The sequence below is a fragment of the Solenopsis invicta genome, chromosome 3, assembly GCF_016802725.1.
Source record: "Solenopsis invicta isolate M01_SB chromosome 3, UNIL_Sinv_3.0, whole genome shotgun sequence".
NCBI classification, from domain to species: domain Eukaryota; kingdom Metazoa; phylum Arthropoda; class Insecta; order Hymenoptera; family Formicidae; genus Solenopsis; species Solenopsis invicta.
This window is the reverse complement of record NC_052666.1, coordinates 29,665,085-29,692,800: the sequence shown is the minus strand read 5'-3', so window position 1 is coordinate 29,692,800 and position 27,716 is coordinate 29,665,085. Positions and strand designations below refer to the sequence as shown.

Sequence of the window (27,716 nt, the reverse complement as noted above, 5' to 3'; positions counted from 1 at the left end):
GTATATGAACACCACAAATATATAAATATCGTAACAAATTTTATTGTAATTTTAATAATTTAAAGTTACAAGATAAATATTTCAGATTTTTTTTATTTTTACAATTTTTTTACTTGACTAAAAGGAAATGTAACATTTTAATGAGACATTTAAAAAATACATTTTTTATTTTTGCGTACAAATGAGCCGCCTGTACTCCAATAAGTTTCAACTGGCCATGTCGACTTGGAATGGCTGAGTTTCGCGTATTGTACGATTGAGTCGCCTGCGCTCCCGCGAGTCTCCAAGTAAGCAAAGAAAAACAACAGTTCTAGCGAGAAATAATAGTCGAATCGACATCAAAATGATGATTTCGACGTCAAATCGATGTCGAATTTATCATTTTGATATCGATTCCATTATCATTTCTGGCTGGGATGTCCAATAAAGTAAAATGTTTAGTTTCCATGAAATAAAAAGGTTTCAGAAGTTCTATCATCGATTTTTCTGTCATTCTCTGACTTATTTAATAACATATTATAAGTGGGAAAGATTATGATGATTTATACCTAGGAATCACATTTTCCTATCGATTTTTTATCGAATTATATGCAAGAAAAACAGTCACAATTTGTTGTCATAAAAAGACTATCTTTTGGACGACGAGTTTCTTGTACGAGCCTCAAACAATTAACCTAAGATTAAAGTCCGTCTCGCAAATTTCTGCTAAGAATGCGTGCGTTCAAACTTCAAACTAGAATCTGAGATCGTAACACGTTTGAGTGCGTGTCGTAGAGAGATAAAAGGGTGTTTTTTTTTAAAGGATAAGCATCGGGAGCAGTTGATCGTCAACACAATTACCTGTCGACGATCTGACATGTATGAATGGGGTGGGTGTAAGCATATAAAACGCAACAACGTACTTGCGCGTCGCGGTTGGCCGTACTCCACTCTGCGATTCACGTTCTGACAATGTGAATTCGGTGAATACGTCAATAAGTCTGACGACAAATTCTAACGATAAGGTTGGCAACGTTTCATAAATCAATTTCGTACAGTGAAGGAACAGCATCAGCCAGCGAAGAATTTTCTCGTGATTTCGTTTCTTGCTAAAGGCTAAAAGGTGATATTTATATTAAAAAATCGCAATTTATTTCTTTTATTTTACATATCTGTGTACTACATATATGTATACATTCTATGCAGCACATAACATAACAGCAATATTACTTTTCCGTAGCAATATTACACGGAGATTTAGCATGAATAGCTGAAATATTAGAAAAATATTACAATAAAAATATTTAAATATCCGCCAAAACTTGGTGAATGCAAAAGTTCGTGCCTGATTCCAATATATATATATATATATATATGGATATCATTTTCAGAAGAATTTTATGATTGCGCTACCGATTGTTATATGTGCGCCTTGCTTTATCTATGAAAAAGTGACATATTTAGTAGTCATTTGAGCAAAAGACTTTTATGTTCTGAATGAATTTATGTTATAAAAAAGAATTTTGACACAAAATCTTGCATGAATTTCTTATATATATATATATATATATATATATATATATATATATATATATATATATATATAATTTATTTACTTTTATCCTTGATGCCCAATTTTGGAGACTCACTTTCAAAAGGCATCATTTGAATAGAATATATTGTAGTTGACAAATTTCATAATATTACATTTTTTTTATATATCTTGTGTAGTTTTCTATCAGAAAATAGAACGCCGCTGTATTCATCTGTCGACGATATAGCACTATACTGTCCATATTATAATATGGCAAGTATGGCATTGCAATAATATTTCAAAATTCTACGTTATACTGCAATGTAATACAAATATTACAAAATTTTATATATATTTTATAATATATTGTGTTGTATCTCAATAATATAATTACAATATTATATAATATATCGCATTTTACAAGATTTCGGCAATATTTTATTGTAATTTGTAATATATATTATTACTATATTATAATGTCATTATAATATATATTGCTAGACATGTTACATGCTGGAATACGTTGTACATTTTATTTCAATATTTTGTTTTAAACATAACAAAGATTTGGAAAGTTGTAAACTTAATTGTTATATATGATTATAGGAATTTATTAAGTACAACTCGCGTGTACTTATTTTGTGAATGCTTCTTCAAATATCATCAGAGAAATCATCCTCATGTCTAGAAAAGACGTACACATACGATGGAATAATTTTGAGAAACAACAAATGGCGAATATGAACAGTAAGATAATGCATGTTATTATATATTTTATTATTTCTAGATGATTGTAATTTTTGAATGTGTAAAATATTTCAAGAGGTTCCCACAAAAACCAAACAGTTAAAAAAGTTCAGAGTCAAAAAGTTAAATTTTCAGAAAACAAAAAGTTTATCATCTTGAAATCGTTTAATGTATAAATATTATTGTAAAAATATTTTTTTTTTGTACATATAATAGAAGACCTCTTATTTTCGATCGCTTGCTGTGTGAAGACGGAATGAGATAGGAGATTTGGACTAGGGTGTAAAAAAATTTGAAATTGACTTGTTTAATTCTTAGAAAGTTTATATAATATTTATTTATATTTCTTGTTTTCTATTTAATTTTTTATAGGAATAAAATTATTAATAATGTGACACTACGGATAGAAAATGATTTGGTATATCATAAACCAGATTAAAAGAACGGTTTATTTGGTTTTTGTAAGCAACCTATTATTTACTTTTTTTCCATAATTTTACTTATTTTAATCACTTAATCAATTTTTTGTGATACAAGAGAAAAAAAATGATAAGAAGGGACTAAAGTATTGAGAAAAAAATTACATTCATTCTTTAAAAAAATTATTATCTTTACGAAATCAAGTGCATATCAAAATACATTAAAGTATATCAAAGTTTTTTCTTTATATTTTATAGACTAGTTAATTACATCTATAAAAAATGATATCATTTATAGAATTAATGCTTGTGAAATTAATGCTTATAAATAAATTGATGAGTGTTGCTTAATTGATATATAAAATAAAATTTTACATCAGGATTTGCAGAATTTTAATGATTGTACTCTATAAAAAAATGCAGTGTATTAAATTTTGTTTATTATTACGTATTCTACTTGGGGTTGATTTAAATCGATAGTACAGTATATAATCAGTGTACATTGGAATAATACAGTGTAATCTGAATGTATGTAGACAAGTCTACAAACGTGGAATACGACGTAAATTCTGATGAGACGAATGACAAGTTAGTAAACAGCGATCTATACCAAGCAGTATTTCCGATTTATCACCTTAGCAAACTGTCCGGTGTATTTCCAACGAGATTCATCGTACAAGTACCTGGTAGATATGAAGGCCGATTGAGTATCATTGATAGCGTTTACAGGTAATAATAAATGATAAAATCAAATAATTCTTTATTCACGCAAATATATGAATCAAATTAATTTAATGCTTTTAAATATAGAGAAGTATATCTCTTTGTACCCAGCCAGAAATGATAATAGATCAGATTGACGTCGATTCAATGTCGAGTCGATTTTCATGGTTTTACTTTTATATTACATTATAAAGTAAAATTTTCAGACAAAAGTCTTTGTGACATAATTAGTCTTTGTGATGTAATTAACTTTATATTAAAAATATCGATAAAAAATTCATTGATTTTATATATAATTTTTGTAGTTTTATTTATTTTAAAAGAGAGGTTTAAAATTATATTAAAATTTTTAAACATAATCTAATTTCATTTCAAAATTTAGAAAAAGTCACGGAAAAGTAACAAATCATTACTTTCTATGTAACGGTAACGGTAACTAGTTACTTTTTTAATTTGGTAACAAGTTACTTTTAAAGAGTAACTTTTCATTCCTTGCATGTGCAGTCTAAATTTAATTCCTAATATTCCTAGACATTTTTTTTTTAAGACTCTTTCCCCACGACGTCTAATAGACGTTTATCCGATCTCGCGTTTCTCCTTAGAAAGGTCACAGGAGTTTGGCCGTCACTCCAACATCGACTTAAGACAGTCTTAATGACGTCCTCCTAATGTCTTTTGCGTGATTTAAGTTTGCATTGCTTAATAAGTGTAACCATAATTATTTAACACAGTATTAAAGTATAAATAATTTTCATACAATATTTTGCAATAAATAAAAAATAAATATATAAAAATTATTTATAAAATATTAAATTCAAATAATTATTTACTTACTTATCACATTTTATAAATTTTTTTTTTGTATAGATTAAGAAAAGGTTTTTTAAAATTTTATAAAAATCTTTGTTCAACATGTTAATAAAACATAGACTAAATATTTTGTATAATATTTATGGTAAATAAAAAATAAATATTTATAAAATATTTTATAATCTTTTTAGAAACATTAATCTTGTATTTACTATAAATACTGTATAAAATATCTAGTCCATATTTTAATAACATTTTAAATAAAGATTTTTGTAAATTTTTTCTTTCATCTATGTATTATACATAAAATATATATAAAATATTTATACAATATTTATAAAAAATAAAGATTTATCTTAAATATTGTGTGCTGTTTATGTGAAATAAAATAATGTGTTGCAGTATGTGTCTACTCATATGCCTGATTGGTGCCGAAATTTGGGGTTTCTGACGTGATTTGAGAGATGGATGGAAGCACAGCACCCGGCTCAAGTCACAGAATGCTGTGATTGTTACCACCAGCGATATAGTAGGTGTAATGAGTCTCACAACCGCTTCTATCGTTAGTTCAATTCTATGCTGGAAACAGGTGCAAACAATAATCGATAAATTGGTCGACGTAGGTATAATCTAATTAACCATAGCGTGGAATGCACTTGATAGTTGATATTCATATTCATTATACTTGGTTGCATTAAAGTGCGATAAAAAGCTAGGAATTGTCTCGCCAAAGAAGATCCAGCGATACACAATCCTCGTGACGCTGTGCAGCTTATTTTATTCCATCACTATCTCGTGCCTTGATATCTATACATGGAATTATGAAGTAAAGCTAAATAAGAAACTGGACGATAAAGGTCCGATCAATTACGTTCCATTGTACTTCATGTATATCGTCATTATGATGATGGAAGTTCAATACGCCGTTGTTACATACAATGTGTGCGAGAGATTCTGCAGACTCAACAAGAATCTTGAGAATATCCTTAATTGTGGCAGAATCACAAATCAATTCAGGAAAGATCTTGGATTAGGTACGAATTATCGTTATAACTAATGATTCAAAAATCTCTTTTCTTAACTAGACGATTCGTATATAACTATAATGTGTTATGTACGGTGCAGGTTAAGTTTTTTCTTCCCTTTTCCCAGCCGTTTTCAAACATGTTTTTAAAATGATATTAACTTCTTAGCTGGTGACCTTCATGATCAAGGGCAACTCACTACATATATTCGACAAGACATGGGAAATGTTCGAATGTTTCGAAAATCAAAAATCATGGATTCTTCTATCACAAATGGTATGATCTCGCGATATATGTTTAGAAATATTTTTGTACCTTTTGTCGCTTTTCATTACCTTGTAAAGCCATAAATACAAAAATAAAACGTATATTAAACGGTATCAAAAAATTTTCGGACTAACGCTGTAAAAATTTCAAAACTTTTTACTATAAATCATATCAGTCACTATCACTTTCGAGGTTGTTCGTATTAATGTATATTAATACACCTGTATTTATCAAGTAATCAGGGCTATAAATAGTCAGAAAATCAGCTAGCTAAGAGGTTTGCTATAATAGAGACCAAAGTGGTAAGATCGAACATTATCGGAGCTACATGTGCGAAATGGATGTAGAACTGAAGATAATGAGAGACGATAAAGGCAATGCATGAAGTAGTAACCCTGTTATGTATGTGATTAGGTTTTGATGAACAACCACTCCTGAATACAATCTATTCTTTATTATATCACTTACGAAAATTAAATAAAAGAAATTGTCGTCTCAAGCTCAGTTGAAATATCTCTATTGCAACGGTAACACAAGATCTGTGTCCCCCGCGATAACCATATGCATAAAGAAATTGATTGGTCCTTTAGCATATGATAGAGAAATAGACCAATCAATTCCCTCATGCATATGGTTATGTATAAATAATTACCTGACAGTTATAGAAAGTATTAACTTATCCACGAAATATTAGATTGTAAGAAACAATCACGGAAAATTCCACTTTTGTTTTCATTCATGCATTGTCAACATTATACATAAATTGAAAAGTTCACTGTTACAAATAAGTCAGGTTGACAGCCTATATGATATATTGGTTGTTATTTGTTCAATTTATACACTTGAAGAAAATAGATCATATTGGATGCTAGATTATATAGGATAAGTTATCTTAGATAACTTAAATATTGAATAATAAATTTACAGTCATTTTTTTATTGTTTCTAGCAAATGTTTGGAAACAATTTGATACCATCTCGCATTATAAAGATGCACGTACGTATATAAATTGTTCGTAACAAATTATATACAAGATATCTCTAGAATGTATTTCTAGCTTCTATATTTCAGAAGTTCAAAATTATGAAAATCTGCGAAATACATGTTCTGTCATTTCGAGCGGTTACTCTACGTATCTCCGCCCAACCCCCTTAAAAAAATAGCTCCACGAAATGATCAAACATGTATTCTGTATTTTTTTAATAATTTCAAACTGTTTCCAAAATATGGAATATGGAAATAAACTTTATAGTTATTCTACGTAATTAATAATTAAGAAATACGAGATATTTCAAAAATTAAAAAATCTTGGACAATTATTAAATGTCATTTTGTAATATTAAGTTAAATCTTATAATTTAAGAAGTATTTTAATTAAAATATACTTTTAAGTCATTAAAGTAAATTTTTTAACAGATGAAAAAAGTTTCACGGACACCATATCCCAATTAATGATGGTTCATGCATCATTATGTGATACGGTGACACTCATAAACGCTGCTTATGGTGTCATTGTGCTTGTGATTACAATCACTTGCCTGATACATTTAATCATCACCCCATACTTTTTAATTATGGAAGCCGATGGAAGACGTGAACCATTATTCCTCGCGGTACAAGGACTATGGTGCACCTTTCATACTTGGAGATTACTCATGATCGTGCAACCTACATATGCTGCTACGACACAGGTCAATTTTTAATTTTTATAAAATTAATCGACTGATTAATTGATAATTTATTATTTTTATAGCACAAATGTCCAAGGAATGTCCTAAAGACGATAGAACACCTTCAAAATGTTTGGCTTTATCTTATACATCACCGATAATTTTTAACTTTTTACACTTTATATGCAACGATTCTGGAAAAAATTCTACAAAATGTCATACGAATTGTAGCAACAAAAATATTTCCAATATCTGTCATTGTCGAGTCATCAGCGTAGCATGCGATGTTGATTGCTACGCTCGAAGTCCCAGGATCGATCCCTGGGGATGAGATATTTTTTTCATTTAAATCTTATAGTTTTAAATTATTATATGTAATTTTTAAATTGTTTTTAATTATTTAATATAAAATATGTTATTTTTTTAAACCAAGAAATTTAAAAATGCTATTCTATTATTAATTAAATAAAAAATTCTCATAAACACAAAAAATATATTTGCAATAAAAATTTACAACTTATAGAAACATTTATTTTGATGTTCTTCTAATAATCATTGTAAATTTTTATTTTTTGTGTTCATGAGAAATTTTTATTTAATTAATAATAAAGACCATTTTTAAAATCCTTGATTTAAAAAAAACAACATTTTATATTAAATATTTAAAAACAATATAAAAATTATATATAACACTTTAAAAATACAAGATTTAAATAAAAAAAACGTTTCATCCGCGAGGATCGAACCTGAGATTCCGAGCGTAGCAGTCAACGTCCTAACACCACGAGTTACACCGCTGACAATCGTTCTTGTCAATTGACACGGTACTATCGGGTTTAATAACATTCGAAGTTATGAAACTGACCAATTACAGTTATTCCATTCTTCAGAAGAATACTGATTGGCCAATTTCAAAACTACGAATTATTAAATCTGATTAATAGTGCCGTGTAATAGCGGTCTGTAACGGTACTATAGGTGCTGGAAATATTTAATCGTCATTTTCTCGAGAATGTCTAATATCCGCTACTTATTTAAATGTAATATGCATACATTATAAATGGAAGTACAGTTAAATAGAACAAATTGTTTGTGGGAAAAATATTGACGTACATTAACTGTAACAGTAGCTAACTTTTAAGACATTCAAGACTTTTAATTTTCTTTTTTATTTCAAATAATATTTAAGACAATTTGATTTTAAAATTCAAGTATTTAAAATGAATCACTATGCATACGGCCTGCTTTTGTAACTATTATCTCATAATCTTTCTATGTGGTTTGTATAACCTTAGGGAAAAAAAACAGCAGTTATGGTCAGTCAATTGCTATCGATGAGCTCCAACAAAGAAGGCAGAAAACAACTAGAGATATTTTCGCTCCAGCTCTTACACCGTCCTTTAGAGTTTTCAGCGTGCGGACTTTTTACTCTGGATCGAACTCTTGTAACTTCAGTAAGAAATTTATTATTTTTCTGCATATTCTAATTTTGAATAAATATAAAAACATATTTTTTTTTAGATCGCCGGTGCTGTTACAACGTATCTTGTAATACTTATACAGTTCCAAAAAGATGACGATACGAAAGGCAATTTCGACAACATCGACAACATTTTAAAAAACGCCACGCAAATGTTAAAGAACGCTTCAACAATTCATAATCTCACGGCAGGGAGATTAGGCTTAAATTAGAGCAAATCCAAGATAACAGAATTCTTTTTTTGATTTCCCAAATTATGAAATAAATTCCTGTTCCGTCTCATTTCTATTTTAAAAGCATTCTTAAAGGATGCTAAACCAAACTTCATCGAGAAAAACATCATCGTCTAGACGAAACTATGTAAGTCGATAATTTACCGAATAGTAGATCGTGAATAATGAATGGCCTATACCTTTTCCAAAACGGTACCTTCGTATCGTTTGGAAACTAAACATTCCACTGTATCAATACTGATAGAAACATAATTTGTTTAGATAATTAAAAAAAATACGAATGAATCCAAAAAACAGGACTATTATAAGACAAGAATTGTTATTAAACTTATAGAGTATATAATACAGTAAATTTATATCATTATCATTTACAAATATTATTATTAAAACATATTATTTGCATACATAGACATATAAGTTATTATAAAATTATTATCGTTACTTATAAAAAGCATAAACTTCATTTGCATTATATAGATACGATACTACTTCATAACACAATATTATATAAAACTTGTTTTATGTTAACAATGGTGATATTTTCTTTAAAGATTATCTCTAATAATACTGTAGTACAACATAAGAACAGATTTTCATTAAAAATCCATTCGAATAAAATTTCTTCATTTTTTTCTTAAATAATATTAACAATTTTTCATTAAAAAAAAAGATTATTTTCTAAATTTAATAAAAAATAGACATTTTATTTTATAAAAATTACATTTTTATTAAATTAAAATGTCTATTTTTCATTAAATTGAAAAATTAATCTTGTCAGCAAACGTAACTAAAATTTTGTTGCAAATTTATTGAAATTGCATGAAATTTAATAAAATGTCTAGTTGATTGAAATTTCATCAAAACTTTATCAAAAATTTGTCGTTCTGGACAATGTGCAATTACTCCCATTGCCCTCGCCTAGTTACGGCATTGTGTCGATGACGTCATCGCCACACGCGGAGCGGACTTGGGTGCGCGTACCGTCAACAAGCGTGTTGTACGTAAGTACGAGTCAACCACAAAATTCAAGGTCCCCGAAGGCGCGCGTGCGCGCAAACACGAACACGAACACGAGCACGAGCGTGTGGACTCGCGGAGCGGCGCAACAGTTCGGACAGTCTATGCGAACTTCACTGTGTGTGACATCACGCTTCATTGTTGAAGGTTTACGTCATTCCCAAGTCTCTTCGAAGGGTCGTTCGTAGCGCGCGACGGACGAGTGAGTGTACGCACGCACGCACGCACGCACGCACGCATGTATGCACGCACGCATGTATGCACGCACGCCCGTATGAACGCATAAACGAATACATGCCCGCACGCATGTAGAGACTATAGACAATTTCTTTCGTCGCAGGAAAGACGAGCGATAAAATGTCGCCCACCCTGTCGCCGCAGACTCGAGTGAAATCAAATTGCCGCTCGCGCGCCAGTATCCATCACCGTGCGTAAAACAAAAGAGGCGTCGTGCGTGCGTCCGCGTACGGAGGTGTCGTGTACGGATGTCGTTCGCGACTGTCGGAGAAACAAACCACTTGTTCCCATTCGGAGGAATGTCGACGCACCCAAGTTCTTCCCGTGACACGGAGCCTTTTCTACGTTGATATTTACGAGTGAGATCCACGCCGAGTACGCATTTTCACGCAATTTGACGCCGCGCGACTTCGTCATCGCCCATTCGCTCACGCGAGTCCTATCGCGCCGAGAACGGGTTAACCCGGTGAAAATGTGATCGATCGCCGTCAGCCGTATACACGTTCCTCCACGTTCCTCCACGTTCCTCCTTACCACCATCTCCTTCTCTAGCACAAATCAGTCGGTCGCGGTGCGCGCACGACGACGACGACGGCAACGCGGCCGCCGGCGCGCCTCTCTTTCATTTTAAATATAACAGTGTATAAATAAGTATGAGCAATAGCGGGAGTGCGCGGCGAGGCTCTTCGCGTCGCCACTGCTGTTGATTTTTCTGCCGCGCGCGCGCACGGATACGCGTTGTTGTTTATCAACGCGCTCTGCGCGCCAGACGGAGACGGCGGGCATCGAGAAAGCACTCGAGGGAATGAGAGCGAAAGCATAAACGAACATGGTACGCGTTGTCGTCTCCTCGTCAGATGTGTTCGTCGGAAAATTGTGACTTTTTCCCCGCTGTCCACGCCACGTTCCTCCATGGTATTCTTTGTGCACGGGCATGCGACATCGATACGCTATCAAGGTTAGTTTTGTTCGATTCATCTCGATCGTATTAGAGTTGCTGGCAGAGTGTGGAGAACGTGTATCGTACCTTAGGATTCGGACACGATACAAAACCCGGAATAGGGATTGCGTTAGACAATTCATAATAATGTTGAATAAGAAAAATTATATTCGGAGGAAACGTTCTTTATTCAGCACACTAAACTGTTCCATATTCCGTGTTCCTACTACACGTTCATATTGTGTCTGGATCCTTATATGCGTGATATGTAGACTGCGTTCACAAAAAAAAAAAAAAAAAAAATCTTTGCAACTGTGTAAGAATCTTCGATATGATTGGTTTATACATTCAGATCCGGCAAGTACTAAGGACATAAACCAATCGTATTACAACAGTTGGAAGGCTGCCTTTTCTACTCAATGCAACCATAGATATCGTACTTGTGATACAGTTGTGAAGAAAGGCTGTCAATCGGTTCTTCTCCGATTTTAATGAATTTGGGGTGCGTTCCACTTAACGCTTTTAACTTTCAACACTTTTCGAATCATTTCGTCCTTGTTTATCAAATATTAAAGGACGAATGACGTTCACGAATGTTGCGAGTGTTAAATGGAACGCACCTTTGATGGATTTATAAAGAGAGTAAAAATATTCGACGCGCGATTTTTCTTATTAGCAATCAAACATGTTTAAGGGATAAAATCTCCCTTTGAAAATTGGTCAAATTTTCATTTTTTAACTATAAAAAAAATTGTTATACCAGTGGATAGCACTTTCAAAGTTTTATACATTTTATATATTTATATAAAATTAAGCCATGCTCTGTTCAGATATTACAGTAAAATTTTTCCGATTTTCAAGGACTAATTTCACTGCTTAAACATGTTTAGTTGTCGATAAAACAGTACATATCGGGTATTTTTACCTCCATTACAAATCCATCGAATTTCATTAAAATCAGAAAGAGATCAATTGCAAGCTTTTCCTCGTAAGTATGATACATTTAATTTCGTATGTATGTATATCTCATACGTCATATACTTTTTTTTAGTGTTTTTCAGTTTTTTCAGTGTTTTTATTTACATGATTAATTTAGATCGATCACACGCGTGAGTCACGTTTTATTTTAATCTTGACAACTACTTAATGTGCAGTATTGTCATAAATACAAATAATTACAGTTTGAAATAATTACAGTTTGAAATAATTACAGATTGAAATAATTACAGATTGAAATAATTACAGATTGAAATAATTACAGATTAAACATTTCTATTGAATGAAAAGGGTTTTTATCAAAAGAGAAATGATAAAAGAAAATTGCACAATGCAAAGTTTGTGGCTGTATTTAAAATTGATTAGAAAATTACCGCAGATTGGCTCAAATATGTTCTAAAATTAAATTTATAATAAAAATAAAAATATATTACAGCAAATGATTATTGTAAAATAAACATCCAATTGTTATGATCTGTAGGAAATTATCTAGATAATCATATAGATAAATAGCTTCAACTATATCTCTAGATTATTATCGTGTATTTTATTTTCATTTTTATCTTAGATAAAGTGCTATTTTTTTCAAATTATTTATGGTCTAATTATCTAAAATTCAGATTAAATTTAAAGAGAAATATTTTTTATCATATTAAATTATTTAAAGAACTTTTGTTTTTATAAAATAAAGAATTAGAAATAAAAATTTGAATATATTGCTTTTTCATATCCTTGTTCTGCTCAATAGCGATATTATCTAAAAATTATTTGATTAGACTTATATAATTTTATATCTTTTATCTAGATAAATTAAAATTAAATTTTTATCTAAGATACATTCACATGTAATTTATTTTATCTTTAGCTGAATAATTTTGTTATCTAAGCGCAACACTTTAGACACCTATTATTTATAGTTTTATTATATTTTTTTTATAAACTACATTTTTAATAATTAAATTGAATTTTTCAAAAATTAGAAAATAATATGTGGCATTAATATCAAAGTATCATGTATAGTTTGATGTATGTACGTATTTTGCATATGATACGCAACCATACAGATTGTACATATAAAATTTCTAAAATGCGTGTCAAATTCAATCTTTTAACGGAATTCTATAACTCTTAACGACAGTATTGACAATACCGATACTAATATTGTCGTTAAGAATTACAGAATCCTGCTACTGGTTGTTAGATTGGTGGATTTTCCTCAAATTTTGATTTTATTATCACGAGGGAATTTTAAAAAGATAAAAACCTTAGGGTAATTTTTAAGTGAGAAAAATATAAAGATTTATATTTATAGTATTTATAGTATTTTTGTCTTCCTAAAAAATTTCTAATAATAACAAAACCCAAATTTGAAAAATCCCCCAGTTCTGATCTTAGTACTTGAGCGATCGCATGCTGAATTATCGTCAACGAGTACGATAGGATAGAGGACGATAAGCGATAGAAACGGTAGAAGGACATACGCAAGAAGAAATCGCTAGTTTGATAGAGTTCAATTGAGAGTTTGTACTTAAAAGAAAATATTACGAAATATTCTCGAGTTTTGGAAAAGTTTTTGATTGTAAATTAAAGAGTATTTGAATTATATAAAACAAAAAAATTTATTCTGTACGAAAGGCGTTTACAAGAACTACTGAATGTTAATGATTGTATAGTTTTATACAGTACCGCATTAACCTGTTTTGCGGCCATGATCTGAAATATTTCGAGCGCCCTTTTATAGGATGTGATGTCACCTGGGTAAAATTTCAGAAGTTATATTAGATCATCATAAATTGCTAAGATCATTATTATTTACGTGTTACCCTAATACAATTTTCTATTAAATGACAAAAATTTACAAAACTCATTTTAAAAATTGGTTTGTTGGAAATCCTGTTTTAAGAAATCTTTCGTTCACATTAAATTTATTACTTTTTGGATATAACGTACGTTGCCAAAAAATTCTTTCTAATGTTTGCCGCCTCTAAGAATTTGTTGCCTTATACTCTACTCAGCTCATAGCTTAATATGATATTGGTTTTATTTCTTTTATATCTTTTCATGTATTAAAAGAACGTTTACTGATGTACGAAAATTAATTTTCATATTTAAAAAGATACAATACAATAATTAAATATTAGAAAAATTTTTTTAAATTTAAATTATAAAGCGTATTTAAGATGATATTATACAGTATGAAGTCTCACTATTAATTAAAATGATTATTGAGTTATAAAATTGTACAATCGATTACATCAATTGGTAAAAAAGGATCTATTTAATATGTTTTTTGGCATCAGAATAGTGGTTTTTTGTAACCTTTTTTTTCCTCAAAATACTTTTCTTTGTTTTTTATACTAATTAAAATGTAGCCTTTAATTTGCAATCATAAACTTTTCCAAAACTCGAGAACGTCTAATATTTCCTTGTTAGTATTCATCGACTTGAAATAGATTTTATTAAACTAAAATTATAATTTTATTTTATTTATGTTTATAATCTTAAATAATTCTTGATATTAAATTTTTTTTATAAAAATGATTTAATCGATTAATATTTACGATTCTGTGTGATATCTGCTTACTTTTAACTTAAAGAAATGTCGAAAAGAGGATGCAAAATAGTCGTATAGTATTTATGTATACACAAGTCAGTTGCGATTCAAACGGTTGAATCGCAACTGACTAGTGATCCGCTAACAACGTTTGACGTTTAACTTTCTTTACAATTCTTTATTGTGAATAGAAGATTGTCTCTTCGTTTTTTTTTTTAATATTTTACAAATTCTGATTTCGTAAATCATCTATTATTAATTAGGAAACAATTACGAGAAGTATGATTGCATAACGATGTACATTTCTTGAGAATATTAATGAGTAATTATGATATTACAATGATTCGACAGTATATGAAACATATTAACATAACTGTTATTAGGTCTCCTCCTTCCCTCCTCCCTCTTTCCCACTCTTTTTCTCTCCTTATCTCCTTTATTTCTTTTTTCCACCTTTCTTCTCTTTTCCCTTTCTGTCTCTTCACTTTTTCTTTCATCCTTTTTTTCTATTTTTTTTATCATAAAATAAATATTATAACTTGATATTAAGGCCTACAAAATAAATATGCAGATATATTAAGTTTTTTTTGTATTTTATTTAGGTGAGCTTGAAACATTCTTAACTAGAAGAGTCCAGGATAAATCCCTTATTTCTGATAGGAAGCATTTAATGTGCTGACATGTCTGATAAAAATGTCATCAAGGTTAATATAATTGTTTATTTAAAATTAAAGATAATTTATTAATCATTTAATAAATATAATTATTACTATTGTATATTATAAGATACATTTCTTAGGTGGTAAAATAGTTTTACTTATTTTAATTAGAGAATTTTAACGCTTGTTTTTCTATAGCAAAGCTTGAAAGCCTTAGTTGAGAAGAATATAGATATGTTCGTGTGTCCACGAGCAGGCATTTAAATCGTTCGTGCAGTTTTAAATGATGAAGAATATATATCGACAGATATTAATCAAACACAAACTTAACAATCACCAGTATCTCCAGTGTAAGTGTGATGCATTTTTTTCATGCCAATATTTAATTTTTATTGGACCACCAAAACAGAAATAAAGGATCGCTTGTTACTGTTTCAGATACAAGAAATATACGTGATGCTGTTGTTTCCAAACTGCTTGCAGCTGTGCAACAAGCTGCAGCACGATGCTGAAGATTGTCCCGAATGTATTGATGCCTATATAATGTTAGAAGAATTCTTCATATTTGCCGTAGAACTGGCACGTCTGTGCGAACGAGGGTAACAAAATCTTTACAATATATTAACAGGTTTGATGTTGTTAGGTACTTCTCAACATTTTCAAAGACGTCAAATATAATATTTTTATGTAGTTAATAGTTTTTTCTCGCAAGATTTTCATATGCGATAAATCATCAAATTTTTTTCTGTGTATTTTTGACGAATTATTACGTGAATGGAAATCTATACATGTTTCAGGCAAAGATATTGGGCATTTGATTATGATTGTAGTGGGAATATTTAAAAGCAATGATGAAACGCAACACAGTGTCTATCATTACAAAATTATTTGATATTTGGAAGTACGTGCAGTTACAAAACGATTAATTTGTACTACTATCTATACTACATTACATTACCACACTCTGATAGAAATTTCGTTTACTAAAAATATCATTGACAATATTTTCTGCTATACTGACTGCTATATAGATATCCATACAGCACTGAATTTTTTCAGAGTTAATTCTCAGAAATGTTTCAACTGATAAGTGAAACACTTTATAAAAATTGAAAAATATTTCTGCAACAGTTTTGACAGCTCTGGAATAACAAAATGTCAATTTCTTGAAGTCTGCTGAAGTCTGGTATAGTCCGATAAAGTCTGATGAATTCCATGATGGCCACTTGGAGATGTTAGCTTTTATAATGAATTTTTGGTTGAAAGTAGTTATCAGAAATCACACGACGTTGTCTCTAAAAAAAAGATCAAAAATCTTAATTTTACCATTTTTGCAAAGAACAAGTTATTTAAAATTTTTTTAAAAAACAGTAAGTATAGTCAAAATATTTAATCTTTTTTTTTTTAAATTATAAACCATAATAAATTCCGATGAAGTTCAGTGTGGTCTACTGAATTCTTTGAAATACGAAGTTAGATGTACATACACTTATTTTCTGAATTAACCTCTCAATTTGACATTTGATTTTGAGATTTTAACTACCTGAACTATTCAGTTCACTGATGTTTCCGAGCATTAATTTTTACTTACGAGAAAATATAAGTCTGCCGCGTCCATTTCGTTTGGTGCTGCGGGTTTTTAAAATTATTTCATGCAAAAGTTTCTCGCGATTCTCACTATGTTTTCAAATTTTCTGCATATAATAGATCTTAAAAATATTTCTGTTACAATATTTTATATCATATAATATTACAGAATTGTTTCAAAAATGTTGCATATGTAATATGAAAGATTGAAATGGTTTTGAAATTTCTCTTTAAAAATTTTCTGTAACAATTGGTGCTGTATGAGTATACTTTCATGATCCGGAATGACTTTTACCGCCATCAAAAATTATCAAATTTGTTGCGTGGCTTTGAACAATAATTTTCATTAATGTACTTATTTTTTATACGCATAATTGTTTATTTACTTAAATTAAAAAATTGAAATTTTTCTCATTTTTTAGGCAGTTTCGTTCAAATTTTCATGCACAATCAAACATTTTTGAATTAAAATAACATTTAAATTTTAAATAAATTTAATTATTTAGAGCTTTTTTATTGTTAGTTCTTCCATCTTTTACTCATGTAAACATATACATATAGGAAAAAAATAATGACTTGGTCATTACAAATAAAAATGTTGGAAAAAGTAAAAAAACACGAGCAAAAATAGTAGTTTATATTACTTTTTTTATAAATAATCTGCAATTTTTTGAAATAATGTATTTTTATATATACATTGCTGTCAGACTTTATATTTATATTCTTTATTTGAAATAAACAAAGGTAACTTTAAATTTTGATTACCGCTGAAGAAGACTTCATGTTAGTCGTAACGTTCAACATTTGGAATTTAATAATATTTGATCTACATACGTTCATGAATAAATAAATATGATATATTAAATAACTTTTATTATTTTGCTGTTAACTTGATTATAATCTTTACAGTAGAATAAATACGACTTCTTTATCTGTTTTCGTTTCTTCACAAAAAATTTTCAAAGATCTGGTTTTAATCCGTCTAAAAGTACGAGTATGTATCTTCTTAAGTTTTATTGCAAATATAATAATTATTACGTTGAGTGTGATAATACTAAATAATACAAAACTTAAAGGTCTAAAATTACACTATACATATATACGTATATATCTGTTCTTTACCTTTAGAACAGCAGCTGTTCCTATGAATGCCTCTTGCTCATTACACGGTAATGGAAAAGGCACTAATTATAAAACTGGCTCAAGTAAGTAAACAAGCAATCTGTAGTACCTGTCGAATTGTCAATGAGACTTAATTATTTACTTATTTATCAATTGATTGCTCAGAGAGGATGGCTTATGAAGTATTTTTGGGTGGGTCTTGTAATCCAACTACATGGAGGTCAGACATAGCGATACCGACTCTTCAAAGCCTTGGCATTACTTATTATAATCCTGTAAGTATTTTGCCTTTATTATGTATTTTTTCTTATAATCATATGTATACGAGATATTATAATAAATGGATTATGTATTGCAGCAAGTGTCACAGTGGGGCCCGGAATTGATAGCCCAAGAATATGAGGCGAAGCAGACGGCGCGAGTTCTGCTCTTCGTCATTGACAACCAGACGCGTAACAGCGCGGGCATCATCGAAGCAGCTCAACTGGCAGCTACACGTAGCGAGTCTTTGGTTCTTGTTATTTATCCGTATCGTCAGGGACAGACTATACTCGGGGAAGCCGTTTCCACGCAGTATGTTTTGTACGATTAGTCAATTTAATACATTATTAGATTGCTACGATTTTCCTCTTATTAGTATACACGTTATTCTTTAGAGAATATTATGACTTGATGAACGGGTTATTAGTACTTCAGTACCTAATGGAAAGACAAAGGATACCAATATTCGAAAGCGTGTCAGTTGCTCTTCATTGTACGTCCAAGGTAATGGTTTTTAATAAAAAGTTTGACAAAAAAAGATAATACAGTTCAACAAAGAAATAATTGTTTTGAGTACCAAAATGAGATTAATCGTTTCTGATCATTTTTAGATACTAAATATGAATTTAATGTCTAAATTGCTCTATCATATCACAATTTTAAAAAATTTGTAATTGAACTTAAGAGCTATTTTGGCATTATAGCTATAATATGTGACATACTGGAAAAGTTTTTGTTCAATCAAAATTAAATGTTTTTAAGTTTTAAATGAATTTTTTAATGGTTGTCTCAACGTTTTACTATAAGAGACGACTTATCGACTGCAATTGTAAGATTCACCCTGAATATGTGTATATATATATATATATATATATATATACACACACACACACACACACACACACACACACACACACACACATACAGGCTGAATCTTAAAATTGGTATACATATATATATGCACGTGTCATGCATACATAGATGTTACGCGAAGAGATCAACGTGCAGGATTGCATGAACACCGAGGATGGCATCAGGCCTATAAGAATCTCGCTTACTCAAAATGGAACGGATACAACGTAAGTTTCTATTCAATGTAATCACATATTTAAATTATATGATATCAGGTTTGGAAACGTTATCTTAAAAAATAACGCATTACCGTTACTTTTTGTAAAAAATAACTTTTTATCGATTTTACAAAGTAACATGTCATTATCGTTATTTGAAAAGCAACAGTTCGTTACTTTTTCGTTATTCTTTTGTAATGCTATAGTAAGTTATAAGATTTTAAAGTTACATTTAACATTAATTATATCAAAATATTAACATTGATATAATCAATGTTAAATGTAATAATAAATATTAAAACTTGAAATTCAAAGCTATTTTGTATATAGAGCAAGTTTTTTCTTAAATAAAATTTAATAATTTTTATATTTTTTTACTTTTTAATATACTCATTTTTACAAGAATTTAGACTTTGTAAAAATATCAGAAATAACATGTGAAAATTTATAAATGATTTATAAAAGATTTTATTTACATGACAGAAAATTGCGGGAAATTTTCAAATCTATGGACGTTAATGATAGTGGCACAGTAAAGTTAGGAGAAGTATGTACGTTTTATCAACATCAAGTATTTTGAAAATATTCATGAAACTAACGCAATTTTCATTTCTAGGCTTGGGTGACGTTACAATCGAGCACAATGTGTAATAATGTGTCTCTTTCGGATCTGCTCAACACGGTGAATAAGTCCGGTAACGTCCTCGCGTATAATATTTTTGTGATGTTAAACAGATTCTTGTTTGTTGACATTTGAAAAATTAAAGTGCGGTGTGTTTACCGTCGCAGAAATCTACAAGACGTTGATAGACGGATTTTCGGCGAAAGGTGATCTGACCGAACTGCGAATCAATTTCGAGCAGTTTTGTGTTCTCGCCAGCGAGTCATCATGGACACGGACGAAGAGTAATGGCGTCTCTTGCGAAAGTGAGATACCTTCAGTATGGAATATATTATATAGGAAGACTTCAAATTTCTTACGCCGAGTTATCGTACATCCCTTTAATCGCTTCCTAGGTATTTCTGATTTTCAACAATTCCCCACAATTTCAATCCCTGGTGAAAATTTTTCTCATATCGTAATATTTATGTAAACAATTTTTCTATATTTTAAATTTGTAAGGCTTTCTGAAAAAAAATATCTTGATTTTTTCAGATTTAAGTTTTTTTTTTCAAAAATGAGAAATTTTCGAACATGAAAATTTATAGGATAACTCCGGATATACTACAAACTTAATTTATCAAGTATTATAGAATATAGCAATAAAAAATTCATACTGTTTACTACTATAAAAAGATTATAAATACAAAATATTTCTTTTTTATATTTGAAAAAACATTAAAAAACCCTTATATTTTTGTCATATATCCCATAGGAATGGGGTATACGGCCATTTATGTGGGATATACGGCGCATAGATAATTTATAAATAATATTTGTAAATAAGACGTAAAACGACATAACTTTTAAAATGTGTTTATGAAGTTTAGGGAATAAAAATGATAAATACATGAAATAGTGCAATACTGAAGAGGTTAATCCGTACAGATAGCAGTAAAGTACAGATATGTGTATTCTGTATGTATTTCGCTCTGCGTAGGTGCAAATGCTACCTTCACGCACACATGCACGCACGCACGCATGCACGTGCACGCACACAGTGTTTGTACTGACATTAATCCCGTGCGTTAAAAATGTTGTATATCTCAAACAGTTGAGATATATAAGACTGAACAAAGAATACAAGAGTTAAGCACTTCAATTTTATCGTACTTCCTGTTACTACGTATTCTTTTATATTTATGTATTATAATCGAAATAACCACTAAGTTTTTTACACTGCCTACAATAACTATTTTATTCGAAAAGAAAATTTTAAAATTTATTCATAAATTCTGAAAAATTATATGAAAATTTCTCAGAAAAATTTTTACCATAGGGATCTACTAACTGTTTACTCACTTCTTGCCTGATTCTTCCATTTTTCTCACTCTTCCCAAATTTGAGCACTTGATCTCATATATATTTTCGTAGAGCAGGTCAAAAACAGAGCTTTCACTGAGCGTTATCAAGATTTTAAACTTTTTCAGATTGGACTAATTCCTTTGTACAAGAGTTTGAGAAGAGGGACATTTATGTTGGCGTAGTCAATAAAGATCTGTTTTGGTTAGAATCTTCGGCAGCACCGTTGATAGAGTGAGTATATTAATAGCTCAATGTTAACAGGTATTTATTAGCGAGAAAAATTGCAGAAAAATCGGAAATTTTTAGGGACATTCTTTTTAATCCTTGAAAACTATGGATTTTACAAATAATCAAGAAAATGTTTGGAATTTTACTTCTAAATTTAAGTTCTGTTTCTCTGACAAAATTGTTTCTTTGATGATGATTTTTTTTTTTTTTTTTTTTTTTTTTTTTTTGTTATTAAAGCAACGTACCACAATTAATTTTAGCAACAAAAACAGCATATATAGACATACGTAAAGTCTTGCGTGACTCGTAAATTTTTATAAAAAAAGTCAGTGATAATAAAAGGCAATTCAGTGTTCTAAATTGGAGTTGAATATGTAATTGGCTGATTTGCTTCAAAAAATTAGTAAGAAACATTAAAAGATATAGTAAAATGAATTTTTTTTTCAAAGTTGCATTAAAAAATTTTCTAATTTTACCTGATTAAATAGAATTCCTGGAAAATTCGAAAATTCTCAGAGTTTCTTTTACAAAATTTGAGTAAAAGCAATCCTGGATAATCACATTTCACCAAATTCAACATGGTCGTGGTTTCATCTACAATCTTCCAGGTCCATGAGATTGTCTCTGTATCGCCCAAACTTGAATGAGTACAATGTACGGATATTGCCGCAGGAATTGCAGAAGATAAAGAATTCACGACTGATCCTGTTGATAGTGCCGCAGCATTCGCGCGGCGTCGCCATTATGGCACTGGCAGCTCACTTGATTGGACTACGCGCCAAGCTCGTCCTCTGTGTTCAAACTCTTCCTGAGGGTTCCATTGTGTCTGATGAACAAGTATGACTGATATATTCACGTGCCTTTTTCTTCCCGACAAATACACACATACGCGCGCACAGAATCACTATTCCGAATAGCTAAGACTACACATGCAATGGAAAATGTGTAAAAGTCCTTGATTTTTGTCGATTCTAACCGGCAAATAAAACTATGTTTTTTTCATTGTTTTTAAATTGCAGAATCACTTAGTTTTTCTTATAATTTTTAGGTATAAAACCACTTATAATTTTTTTCATAGTTTTTAGGTTAGTGCACAGAATTAATCTGATCGTGCAACCTCCACGCGTATGCATATCGGGTAACACTGTAATGATACAAAGTATGATACGCAGTATGACTGCATTAATTATGTCATTAAATTGACAATTGAATTATCATTAAAGATCTGGGATTTATGAATCTAAAGTTCAGGTGTGTGAGATTGAAATGTCTGAGTTTTCAGATTAAAATTTAAGAGTCTGAATCTTAAGAGTCTTCTAGAGTTTAAAAGTTTGGGATTTAAGGATTTAAAATTTAAGGTTTAAAAATTTAAGAGAGTAGCAAGATAACGTACGAAGTGTATCTGATTCTCTTACATTCTTCAAGTGTTTGAAAATTTATTTTCTTTTGTATTTGAACTCTATCACAAATGTTATACATTTGATTTTCAAGAATTAAAATATTTCATAAAAATATATCTTATTTGACATCCGTGTTTATTTACTCATTTCTTTCATATCTTTACATGAATTCTTCTTTTTACACTGTATATTTAAGGAAAATTAATTGCATCACGTGATTTTGCAGTCTAAAAACTATAAGAAAACATGAATTTATCATATCTAAGAAAAATCTGCTAACATATTATACCCAAGTAATTTTTTTTTTCGTTTTCCTTATAAAATTGTTACGTCCTTTAATTGTGCAGAAGGATTTGTAAATCTGTAAATGTAATTTGAAAATTGATGATGAAAAATTAATAATATTTGGTCGGTAAAAAAGAATGACTTTAGAATTTTCTTAAGACATTTATTTAAGACGTCTTGAAGTAAGAATTGACTATGAATACCGATCATAGTATTTTATTTTAAACAATCCAATTATAAATAACTCGGAAACTGAAACAGGCAAAAATGTTTTGGACAAAAGTATGATCTAGAAGGAGACAAATAATGCTAAAATCTGTAATAGCGATGATCCATGTGCCCTTTAAAAACCTAATTTTTTTTTCGAAAAAAAAAATCGATTTTTGAAGATCACATTAAGATTATCGCTATTTTTTAATGAAAATCTTACGGTTTTTTAAATATAATATGATTCTTTTAGTTATTTTATATTTAAAAGTATCAAAGAATTATTAAAAATCAATAATGTACGAGATATTTTATATTTTATGTAAAAATATGCTAAAATACAGTGTAAAATATCTCGTAAATTATTGACTTTTTATAACTCTTCTTTTATACACAGAATAATAGAAAAATTATATTATGTAAAAGAATTATAATTTTATTTTAAAAAATAGTGATTTTTATATGAAAAATTGATTTTTTTTCATTTACCATTATTTGTCGCCCTTCAAGCCATATAAAAATGTCTGAAATTTTTTTGTTTTACTGTACTCATTTTCAATATTAGAGACATTGGGACTATTTAAAATATCAATAAGTCAATACAAAATTATTATCAATTCATTATCAAATTATTTAAAACTAAACTCTTTGGTAGCTTAAACTTTTAAGTATAATTTGTAGCAATTAATAAGAAAATTAACTTCTATATATTATTAAAAAGTGATTTGTGATACATATTTGTTTTTATAGATACTTGTAAGATAAAATTTGTAAAATTTCTTTGTTATTTGTTTGCTAAATAGAAATATGATATATTGTTATTTTCTTATGATTCGTTTAGCTGACTGAACAAGCTCGAAAGGATTACAACCGAGGAAGAATGTACCTGTCGGACTACGCAACGCGTGAAGGTGTACCTGTTTTTCAGAATGTCGCTGATGCTCTGCAACACGCGATACAATTAGTTCAAAGTCCTTGTTGACTTAATTGCTCTTTACTGTTTTTTTTCTTTTTTTTCTATATTTTTCATACAGATAAGCTCATTGGTTCGACAACTAATTTATTTTTACTTTTAACGATGTCCAGCTACCATTTGAGATCGACATGAACATCATAGGTATAACAATGACGATAATGTCGTATTATCATTGTTATACTTATAAAAAGCGTTTAATAGTTACAATGATTTATTAGCTGCCTTCGTTAGTAAGATTGCTTTTTCTCATGTTTTAATTTTTTAATCATTTGTTGTCTCATCAACATAACTCTCGTATGTTATTTAGCACTTTCTGTGTTAATAATGCTCTTTGCTTAGTATTACTATTGTCATTTTTTAATTCTTGACAAAAATGAAACATGCAAGACTTTTTCTTTACGTCGAGATATTCTATTTATTGTTACTCTTATGAGCATGGCATTCCGAACCAATTATTTTTACTTTGTCGACTGTCACACATACGGTCCTTTTATTGTTTATTTTATTTTTAAAGGAAAAATATTTTATATAAGCTAATGAGTCGAGCAGTTAACCATTTTATTATTATTTAATTATATTTTTTTATTACTGTATTCTCTTATTGAATGACATAAAACCCTCATTTAATTACCATAATCAATAAAGAAAAAAAAGACAAGGCAATCTCTCACGGTAGATGGACATATACATTTTTCTCTTGTTTTTTTTTTATAGTAACTTAACAATCGCAAGTTTATGTAACTTTTTAATAACATGGTTGAGGATTGATTTGATATATGTGTATATAAAACTCATAATTGTTTCTAACGATTTAATCGAATTATTAACTTTTGGAATCAAGAAGAAATGCGAGAGAGAGGATGTCCTGTATAGGTTTTGCTCGTATTTTGAATGTGCCCATATGGCATAGGATCAGCTACATTACAATAAAATGTTTTTGAAGAATTGTAAAGATAAATATATAGATATATATATACGTGTGTGTATACACACACACGCACACACACACACACACACACACACATACATACATACATACAGTGTACAACTAAAATAAGGTACTAAATTTCGAGACCCAGATCCTCCACACCAAAACATGAAAAAAAGTTCATATGATTATATGTTCGAAAATCTAGTATTACTGAGATATAGCTAAATGTTTAAATATTATATGAAATATATTCCCCGATCTTAATCCTCTAAATTTTTATTTGTGGAGACGTTTAAAATTCTTAGTTTATGAAGTTCTAATCGCCAATGATGATATATTATCTCAACTTATCTTTAATGCTTATAACACCTCGCAATTGCCTCAGGATCTTTGAAAAAGTGCAACAGTCCATGATTTGATATATCCAAGCATGTATTGATTTTCAAATTGATTGAGATTTTCAAACACATTTCAACACATTTGTTGTTGAACATTGTTGTTATAATTAAAAATTGAAAATAATATTAAAGTAATAATAAATATTACTTTTTAATTTTTAGCTATTAATAAACACACACGTTTTGATGAACTTGATCCCGAAGTTTCTACCTTATTTTAATTTCACCCTGTATACATAGTGAATCAGATACTAATGGTTAAATCAGGATTCACCCTATGAGCGAAATTTATCGAGTGCACGTCTAATCGATTTACGCCTGATTGCGGCAATTATTTTGGCTTTATGCGACTTAAAATTGTGCTCGTCTTTATTTAAGAAAAAAAAGATGACGGATACATTTTTTAAATCAGTGTGAAAAAATCTGAGACAATCTGTTTCATCCTGATCTCCTGTACGTATGCATTAATCACATATCAGCTATTAATCAAGGCCGTAGATGTTCTCAACGCACGTTCTTGCGCACAAGCGACCAAAGGGACAAAATCGTCCTACAACTTCCCCACGTTAGTTTAAGTCCCACATTAAACCAAAATAAATTGGTACAATCGATAATTTCTCTCATATGATAAAAATCTGGTTCAACCATTAAGGTTCATCCTGTGTGTGTATATACAGTATGAATTTAATAAAGTAATATTTACAATAATATTTAAAATACATTGTGAAAATAAACTGCTAAGATTTTTATACACAAATATTTGTGTACGCATGCACATTTTCTGATTCGTCAGGCTTGTAAGTAATTTTATACAAGAGTCTTTGTATTTAAGCAGAAGTCTACTGTGATTAGTCATGCGAAGCCATTTTTGAAAATGTTCGGTAATAACAATTTCCGCAATGAAATAAATGTTTCGAACCAAAATACAATTTGACTTTATAATTTTGTATTTGCAGCTAAGTTTCAATTATTCAATATTAAATATGATTTTAGGAAACTAAAAATTATAATGTTTATTTAAATCACAATCTGTGAGATGTGTTTACAAATATCAAAATAAAAAAAAAACAATTATATAAATATAAATTTGCAATAATAAATTTAATAATGTAACATATATTTTAGTATTATATACGAGTAATATACATATTTTGTATAATAGTATTATAATATAATATGTTATTAATAGCGCACTGCAAATTTATATAATTGAAGGAAGATTTTCTACAAAAACCAAATAAGTCTATATTTAAAGAAATTGGAGTTATGGTGCTAAATCATACTTTATCAGTAGTGTCATCATGAACAATTACATTTGTTTATAAGGTTTTGCGCAAGAGCATGAAGACTTTCTTCTAAACCAATTTTCGATGCTGAGTCCGAATTTACCATCAAAATATTTTCATCAAGTTTAATTTTGAGATATAAGGGAAAACATTTGGTAAATATTCACAAAAGATCTATCCTCTCCAAATTTCAATAATCTTGACATATGTTGTGACCCTGAATGACTTTCAAGAAATTTTAGCCCTTTGTTAAAAAGTTATAAAAAATGTTGGCAATGTAAATGTATATGTATAAAATATTAGATATCAAGATCCAGCCTTGTAGTTAACGTTTCTTTATTTAAGAGTGATTTCACTTAAACAGTTTCGATTATTGTCGATAACATTGTAATTTTATTATCAAATTATATTGCCAACATGCTTTTAAAAATTCAATCTGATATCATTCTGGCGGCAGATTCGAACTCAGGATCCTAGAATATGTTTAAAAAAAGTTATATCTTGCGTTGAAATTAATGTAAAATATGTGAACTAGAATGTTTATATATTTCGGCAAAAATCATAAAAAATGGGAAACAAATATAAATAGCTAATAAATATAAAATTTCCATAAGAATCAAACAAATCCAATTGTTATACTTCTTTGGGTTCTCACAAATATATTAATCTAAGCTTAAAATTCTTTGTTCTTGTACCTATCTATTACATG

At 29.5% G+C, this 27,716-nt stretch overlaps 3 protein-coding genes across 11 annotated transcripts in view; 2 read left to right on the top strand and 1 right to left on the bottom strand.

The window, feature by feature from the left end:
* Positions 1–105: 105 nt before the first annotated feature.
* LOC105199450 (gustatory receptor for sugar taste 43a-like) lies at positions 106–9,018 on the top strand. Its single transcript, XM_039447413.1, is given in 11 exon segments — positions 106–715; positions 803–1,102; positions 2,120–2,260; positions 3,216–3,408; positions 4,615–4,831; positions 4,913–5,246; positions 5,406–5,513; positions 6,453–6,500; positions 6,921–7,195; positions 8,470–8,628; positions 8,696–9,018. Coding segments are annotated over 9 exon segments (1,572 nt in total). The 5' UTR covers positions 106–715; positions 803–1,102; positions 2,120–2,193; the 3' UTR covers positions 8,867–9,018.
* A 630-nt stretch (positions 9,019–9,648) lies between these two features.
* LOC105199471 lies at positions 9,649–27,686 on the top strand. 7 transcript variants are annotated; one of them, XM_039447409.1, is made up of 16 exons: positions 9,649–10,106; positions 10,245–11,099; positions 15,234–15,335; positions 15,489–15,640; positions 15,729–15,889; positions 18,006–18,082; positions 18,165–18,274; positions 18,358–18,572; positions 18,656–18,764; positions 19,242–19,339; positions 19,814–19,877; positions 19,947–20,025; positions 20,120–20,347; positions 21,422–21,527; positions 22,133–22,361; positions 24,258–27,686. In XM_039447409.1, exons 5-16 carry the CDS (start codon positions 15,747–15,749, stop codon positions 24,396–24,398), a joined length of 1,599 nt encoding a protein of 532 aa, XP_039303343.1. In that variant the 5' UTR covers positions 9,649–10,106; positions 10,245–11,099; positions 15,234–15,335; positions 15,489–15,640; positions 15,729–15,746; the 3' UTR covers positions 24,399–27,686. The 7 variants fall into 7 exon arrangements, with proteins under 7 accessions (XP_039303343.1, XP_025989703.1, XP_025989704.1 ...); XM_026133918.2 differs by lacking the exon at positions 10,245–11,099; XM_026133921.2 differs by having other exon boundaries at positions 9,650–11,099; positions 20,120–20,257.
* Positions 21,946–27,716, bottom strand: part of LOC105199449 (GPI transamidase component PIG-S) — a 39,317-nt gene continuing 33,546 nt past the window's right edge. For all 3 annotated transcript variants that reach the window (XM_011166587.3, XM_011166588.3, XM_039447407.1), the window contains one exon: positions 21,946–22,350. The gene's annotated coding sequence lies outside the window, so the exon portion shown is untranslated. The remainder of the gene's footprint in view (positions 22,351–27,716) is intronic.